This window comes from Tursiops truncatus, chromosome 6 (assembly GCF_011762595.2).
Source record: "Tursiops truncatus isolate mTurTru1 chromosome 6, mTurTru1.mat.Y, whole genome shotgun sequence".
Lineage (NCBI taxonomy): Eukaryota > Metazoa > Chordata > Mammalia > Artiodactyla > Delphinidae > Tursiops > Tursiops truncatus.
Window position 1 is genome coordinate 102,207,517 of NC_047039.1, and position 7,866 is coordinate 102,215,382.

At 44.4% G+C, this 7,866-nt stretch overlaps 1 protein-coding gene across 13 annotated transcripts in view; it reads left to right on the forward strand.

Moving 5' to 3' along the window:
• CNTRL (centriolin) overlaps window positions 1-7,866 on the forward strand; it is an 88,745-nt gene that overhangs the window by 76,366 nt on the left and 4,513 nt on the right. For 8 of the 13 annotated variants that reach the window (XM_073806508.1, XM_073806511.1, XM_073806510.1 and 5 more), the window contains 6 exons: window positions 1,207-1,412; window positions 2,381-2,521; window positions 4,154-4,426; window positions 4,603-4,665; window positions 5,810-6,016; window positions 7,650-7,733. In XM_073806508.1, the coding sequence (XP_073662609.1) occupies window positions 1,207-1,412; window positions 2,381-2,521; window positions 4,154-4,426; window positions 4,603-4,665; window positions 5,810-6,016; window positions 7,650-7,706 (947 nt within the window). In that variant the 3' untranslated portion in view covers window positions 7,707-7,733. The other 5 variants (XM_073806513.1, XM_073806514.1, XM_073806512.1 and 2 more) reach the window with 4 other exon arrangements.

The window sequence follows — 7,866 nt, forward strand, 5'->3', positions numbered from 1 at the left end:
GTGGGAAGAATGGTCCCTCATTTGATCCTCCCAGCCCTGTGAGAGAAGAGGAAACAGGCTCAGAGGGACAGAGGGAATTTGTCTTTATGGAGATAGGATTTGGTTCCAAGACTGTCAGGTCTTTTTACTTTTACTGTATTGCTTTGTTCGAGAGTGCTGTCTCAAGGGAGTGGAACATTAAGGCAGAGAAGTGCCAAAAGGTGCTCTAGAGGCTTTCTGTAAAGGACATTACTTCTGAGCTTTGGAACAATGATCCATTTCATCTCAATCTAGTAAAAAACCCACAATATTAACAATTCTACTTCTGTCTAAATTTGACATAGCGAATGGTACCAAGATACAGATGTTGGCCTTTGGGTTTGTTTACTCTCTCGAGCCATACATAAATGAAGTTGACATGGGAATCCAGGGTAAATGATCGTTCTCACATCAATAAATGAGTTTTCTTTTTCTTAGGCTTTAGGTTTTAATAATGCTCAGAAAATGTTGTTCTACCTTGAGTGAACTCAGTGGACTTGGGACCTGAAAGGGTTATTATTCCTTTTTTCCCTGGGAACTCTTGATGCATCCAGACCCAACCATTTCATTAGGAAACTGAAACCTAACAAATATGCCGAGTCTGACCATGCCAGAGGTGTGAGAAGTGAAATCTGGGCGGCGTGTTGCTTTACAGAGGGTGATTAGAAAAATCTGTGTTAAGTATCACTGTTGTGCATAAGCGTTATTTATTGAGTACTCACTGTGTACTAGGTGTTTGCATACACGATTCCCATTAAACACCAGGAAATACGTTTCTTCTGTAGAAAATAAGATGTGTGCCATTCCAAATCCTGTGTTCTTTCCTCTGCGCTGCCTCCCATGAAGGAAGAAATACTGTGTGCCCCCCTTTATTAAAATTAGGTTTATAAAAAACATTTCAGTAGTCTGTTCCATGTTCCCTGCACCTCAGGGTTGGTGCTCTCTGGTCTCAAAGACTCAAAAGGGAAGACAGTTGCTGTCTGTCACTTTGGGATCAGGCCTCTGGGAACAAATTACATCAAGAGGCACCCTTCTCTGGGCCTTTTTCTGGGCCTCTGGTGTGGGTCAGGGGAGATCTGGACGACTGAGTGACAGAGCAAAGTGCCTGAGTGGGTGGCATGTCGTTGTGGAGTCTGCCCACGGCCAGCCCAGAGCCTCGGGCTAAACTACCTAAAATGCTCATTTCAGAACGACAGCTTTCAGAACGGGAACAGCAGTTACTGGAGAAGTCAGGCGAGCTTCTGGCTCTGCAGAAGGAGACGGACTCTGTGAGGGCGGACTTCAGCCTCTTGCGGAACCAGTTCCTGACAGAGAGAAAGCAAGCCGAGAAGCAGGTCGCCGGCCTCAAGGAAGCACTTAAGATCCAGCGGAGTCAGCTGGAGAAGAACCTTCTCGTGAGTATCCGCTGCCCAGGCAGTTTATGAGGAGATGACGCCTTTACGTTTTTAACTAAAATACTTCTTCAAGGTAGAGAAAATAAATTACCTGTCAACCAAGTCCCTAACCCAACTGTGATTTGTGGTGCATTTACGTGTAATTTGTTCCTGAAGCTGATGGTAGATTTTGCCAGAGTCTGGGCTCAGCCCTAGAGGAGCTGTCTGGCTGGCTGGAACGATGGTCGTGTGCACAGACAATGTCAGCACTGAGCAGAGCTCAGCGGTCCAGCCTCCCCAGCAGGGTCGAGGAGGGAGCTGGGGAAGGAAAGCCTCTAAAGACATTCTTACCCAGCTGCAGTCTGTGCTCACACGTTTTTCTCATCACGCCCTTTTCGGTCAACGTTAGCTTTAATTAATCATTATCCTGAAACCGGGAAGCTCAACCTACCATGGTTTTATCCCTGGAGATAAACTGTGGGAGGTGACACTCAGATGAGTTCAAAACAGCGTATGGTGGGTGGAGGCCAGTGGGCAGCAACGGGGGCTGTCACAGGAATGGATTTTTCTAACACCCTTTGGAGGAATTAATGTAGCCCTGTTGAATGGTACTTTCCAACCAGGTGTGTTTCCCTAAGGATGACACACTTACAACCAGTGATGGGCAACATGATTGTAAAGATAGTATGTAGATGTCTAGATTTTAATCCTCCCAGGAACCCTATGATGGTGGCTATAGTTAACATCTTACAGACAAGGGAAAGTAACCTAGTATCAATGGTAATGTTGCAGATCTAGGATTCAGACTCTGGGCTGACAGACTGACCGACCACATGTTTACTCCCAGCTCTACCACAGCTGCTAAAGAAGGCAGGTAGATTATCCCCATTTTATAGCTGAAGCCTAGACGAGAAATGAAGTCACAGAGCTAGTGAGTGCGTAAGCCAGCAACGCACACCTCCAGAGCCATCCTCCTCCTCTGGTGCTAGGAGCAAAAGCAGGAGAACAGCTGCATGCAGAAGGAAATGGCAACCATCGAGCAGGTGGCCCAGGACAACCACGAGCGGGCCAGGCGCCTGATGAAGGAGCTCAGCCAGATGCAGCAGGAGTACGCAGAGCTCAAGAAGCAGGTGCGCCCACACCCCACGGGACTCAGGCAGAGCTATATTTCTTCAGTAGCTCTTTTAAAAGGAGTATTTCTTTGGGAAAGTCGTGAAAAGCTAATTAATCAAATCTGTTTTTCTAGTTTTGAAATGTAGAAATGTACCTCCACAAGAAAAAAAGTATTTGTTCAAAATATACTTTTTTAAAATTAATTTTTATTGGAGTAGAGTTGCTTTACAATGTTGTGTTAGTTTCTACTGTACAGCAAAGTGAATCAGCCATACATATACATATATCCCCTCTTTTTTGGATTTCCTTCCCATTTAGGTCACCACAGTGCATTAGAGTTCGCTGTGCTATACAGTAGGTTCTCATTAGTTATCTATTATATACATAGTATCAATAGTGTCAAAATATACTTTTAAAATGCCCTTAACTTCAACAAGGTTTTTATGTTAGTTTTTTTTTTATGTTAGTTTTTGAAAGAAAAATAGCAGCTCTTCAGCATAAAATTTTATCATGTCCCAAAGCGCTGTATTGAAATGTTAGATTTTATGTCAGAAACAAGTCTATAAGAGCCAAACCCCTGGGGAAGGAAAAAATGACCCCCGGGAAAACCTTTGATAACCTGTAACGTTGCCAAGCTGAGGGTGGGAAAGCAGTTCACGCTAGATGGAGAGTCTAACCCTAGACCCCCCCTGGTGTCCCTCAGCCATTGGCAGCAGCTGGGCCACCCCAGAGCTCTAGTCTAGTCAGGCTGCTGGGGCCACTCGGTTGACCCTGCTACACCTTGTCCTTTGGATAACCCTATGTGGCCATTCAGTTTCATCTGTGCCTATAGCCACCCACCCCCAGCCCTGACACACACACACACACACACAAATAACTTTTATTTAAAGGCCCCCCCAGCCTCTGCAAACTTGGAAGGGCAGTTAGAAGTGGGTATGACTGTAATATCTTCACTAAGCTCTCTATTATGGAGAGAGCCACATAGGGTAGTCTCAGGTCTTAAACACAAACTGTAAAACCTGAGGAAACCTCCAGACTGCCGAAACCACCAGATTCTTCACCCATAAAATGAAAACGTTGGACCAGATCTTTTCTAAGGCCCCTTCCAGCATTAACATTTATAATCTAGATCACTTACGGCTTGTTTAGGTAAATGGCCCTTTTCTCATTTGGGTACCACTAAGGTGCTTTGTATAAATTCTCACCTAGTTCTTGCATTTCGGGATGCAAGGTATTATCTTCATGTTAAATGAGGTAAGACAGGTTCAGAAGTTAGCTAACTTGCCCTAAGTCATACTGGTAATGTTTACTGGAAACGAGATTGGAATCCAGCTCTGTCTAGCTCCAGAGAGACCGACTTCTATAGAGTAATGCACCTTCAAGGAACATGGCACCCATGCTTTTCTAAATGGAAGTTGCTTCAGTCAAATGTCAGTAAAATCGTTTACTTGGTAGCTTGTAGATACTTGGAATAGCTGAAAAATCACAAGTTTTTACCATTCTAATCATAGTAATTAACATTTGTAGGTCTGTAAATACATGACACATGTATTTAAAACATTAAATTTAAATCATTAACAATAACAGTTCAATTCCAGGTAAGTCCCAAACTTTACCTAGTAGTTATTTGACTCTCACTCACTCCTTAGATGGAAAACCAAAAAGATTTGGAAAGAAGACAAATGGAAATCAGTGAAGCAATGAGGACACTTAAGTCTGAAGTGAAAGATGAAATCCGAACCAGCCTGAAGAATCTTAACCAGTTTCTTCCAGAACAACCAGCAGATCTGGAAGCTGTTTTGGAAAGGAACAAAAACCTAGAAGGAGGGCTGGAAAGCTTGAAAGAGAACTTTCCATTCCCCGTGAGTGACAGACCATCACCTTTTGAAGAAAAACTGAATTTTTCTCATGTTCACATAATGGTAAGGGTTTATCCTGCTATTCTGTGGACTTCATCAAAAGATAATTTGGTTCCCACCTACCCTAGATAAGCTCAAACACAGAGTTGAGGATGGAAGAGGGTTAGAGGGGGGAAAGGTGGGTCGGTTACTGATGGTGGTGCTTAGAGACTCTCTGTTTCCCTTTCCCTCTGAAAAAGGATGAACACTGGCGTGGAGAAGCACTCCGAGAGAAACTGCGTCACCGTGAAGATCGACTCAAGGTTGCCCTTTTAAAAGAAAAATACAGTATAAGATACTTGGCATATTGAGGAGAGTGGGGGGAATTGCTCTGTTGCAGCTCTCACGGCAGTTTTATAGATTACACGTTCGAAGCTCAGAGAAGGATCTCTTTCTATAGGCAGCTGAAAACAGGTGTCTAGAATAGGTCATTGTTGACCTAAAAATCTGGGGGTTAAGAGTTTAGGTGGGAGTTGGAAAATGAGAGTGAGTTAGATAGAACAAGAGAGGACAGAATGCATCTTTGGAGAACGGCCACTTACAGCGAGGGCTGAGAAGGAGCCATGGGCGGTACCAAGTGAGTGGAGGCCCTTGACATCAAATAGCCTCCAGCCACATGTGACTGTTTAAATGTAAATTCACTTTAATTAAATCAGGTTAAAAATTCAGTTCTTCAGTTACCACATTTCACGTGCTCAAAGGCCACACATGACCAGTGGCTACTACAGTGGGCAGCACAGATATAGAACATTCCCGTCATCACAGAAAGTTCTATGGGACAGCGCTTGCTGTTGACTTTAATAAGAGAATCATTTCAGAGGTACGGTGGGGAAGCCAGAACGTAGTATGGGGTTGAGGATTACATACATTGTGAGAGACTCTGAAGATATCCAGTATAAACCAATCTTCTAAGTCTGGGCAGTAAGGAGAGAGAGATGAGGCAGTCATTTAATGGGGAGGCCAGGGATGCTGAAATCCTAAGTGTTATGACAGCAGAGAGAACAGGCTGAGTTGAAGGCCCAGTTAATGACAACACAGAGAGTAGCCATCTGGCACCTCCTTTTTTTTTTTTTTTAAAGGACAAGAAGAGGATTTTCAGCAGCCATTCCTATTTTATTATAGTCAGGTTTGCCTATCAAATGTTAAACATGGGCTTTCCTGGTGGCGCAGTGGTTGAGAGTCCGCCTGCCAATGCAGGGGACACGGGTTCGTGCCCCGGTCCGGGAAGATCCCACATGCCGCGGAGCGGCTGGGCCCGTGAGCCATGGCCGCTGAGCCTGCGCATCTCCGCAACGGGAGAGGCCACAACAGTGAGAGGCCCGCGTACCGCAAAAAAAAAAAAAAAAAGTTAAACATGAGGAAGGTACCCAGTGTTAGTTCTAATATGTTCTACCATAACACTTTCAGGCCCAGCTTCGACGCTGTATGTCCAAGCAGGCAGAAGTGTTAAGCAAAGGGAAGCGGCAGACAGAGGGCACTTTACACAGCTTGAGGAGACAAGTGGATGCCTTAGGGGAATTGGTCACCAGCACATCTGTAGATTCCATGTCATCACCCAGTGTGTCTCAGCTGGAGTCTTCCCTTGCAGAGGACTCCCATCTTGGACCAAGCCAGGTAGGAGGAAGTTCTTCACAAGGGGTCTGACTTATACATGGAAAGTACCTGAAAGCTTTGGGGTCCATAATCTTGAGGAGACTCAGAAGGATATGAATGCCACCTTCAAATCTCTGAAAAACTTGTCTTAGGAAAGACTTGCTTTTTCATGGTCCCTGGGGAGACTGGAATCAATTGGTTGGTAGATGAATAAAGAGGATAAGCTGATGATTTAGGAAATAGCCTAGGAAACTGGGTGACCTGTCAGGGATATAGTTAATTCTTCTATAAATGCCTTCCATTTCTGGATGTCCTTATCGTCTACTTGGTCAATATAAAGAGTTTAGGGAATTCCCTGGTGGTCCAGTGGTGAGGACTCTGTACTCTCAGTGCTGCGGGCCCGGTTCGATCCCTGGTTGGGGAACTAAAATCCCATAAGCTGGGACTTCCCTGGTGGTGCAGTGGTTAAGAATCCGCCTGCAGGGGACACGGGTTCGAGCCCTGGTCTGGGAAGACCCCACATGCCGCGAAGCAACTAAGCCCGTGCACCACAACTACTGAGCCCACGTGCCACAACTACTGAAGCCTGCGCGCCTAGAGCCCGTGCTCCACAGCAAGAGAAGCCCGCATACCGCAACAAAGACCCAACGCAGCCAAAAATAAAATAAATTAACAACAACAACAACAAAGTTATAAAATCCCATAAGCTGTGCGGCACAGCCAAAAAAAAAGTTTAGACCTCTGAAACCAACTTGGGTCCCAGTTTAGTCTGTCCATTTGGGAAGATGACTGTGCCAACTATTAATCCTCAGCAAAGTTTGAACGGAGTGTGAACTCTTAACTGAGAGTCTACTAGGAAACCCTGGATTTCACAAGTTTTCTATGACTTACATAAGGTTAATAATTATTTAGAGGAACATAAAATATACTCATGGAATCAGTAACACAGTATTACTGTCAGAGATGGATAATAGCTACCATCTTGTGTGCCTACTGTGTGTGTGTACTAAACACTTTACATATATTATCGCATTTACATCCTGGGAAATAGGATTTATCCCTCTATATAGATAAGGAAATTGTATAAAATGAAAAATGTCAAGGTCACAGCAAAAGACAAAACCAGGACTTAGAGGCTAATCTTTCTTTACCAGAGTGGTATATTGTATGGTTGAGCCATGAGAACATTCAAGGCCAGTTGCATCTTTAATAGACACACAGCTCGCTCATTAGCAGCAGCGCCAAGATTTGAATGATTACCTTAAAACCTTCCATGGTAGGATCCAAGTCAGATACAGGCCAAAACCATCATGGGCCTCAGGGCAGGCCTTGAGGAACAGTGTGTCAGAGGCACAGAGCATTGAAGAGTAGATGACTCTGGAGGTAAGAGAGCCCAGAATAGTGGGAGATGAGTAGACAGGGGTTTGAGGGCCAGGTTAAACTCTTAGCTCATGGTGGCAGCCAGAAGAGTTCAGGTGCTCTAAATCCAGGAGTAACAGAGGAATGTTTGAGGCACAAGGAGTAGAGGTGAGTTTGTTAGAATTATTCTGGACTCTGGAGTCATAATCTAGGTCTACGTGGGATAAAAGTCTGAACTAGGTTGGAATTAAGAGACTGGCTTCTGAGCCTAATGTTTTCTCTTCCTTCATTTCAGAGCTCCTTCCAAGTTCTACAAGGTCCGTCACAATCACTAGACGGTTACCGACACTGATGCCATTCCCAGCCTCCTGCTCACAGGGTACATGTTACAAAGAGTTCTTTTAACCTGCACTTTCAATTGCAAGATCTTGAATTCTAGTTTATCATACAGTCTTAAGAAAAGTAACTTTCTGACTTTTCTCTTGGATAATATCGTATGGTGGTTCATCTTA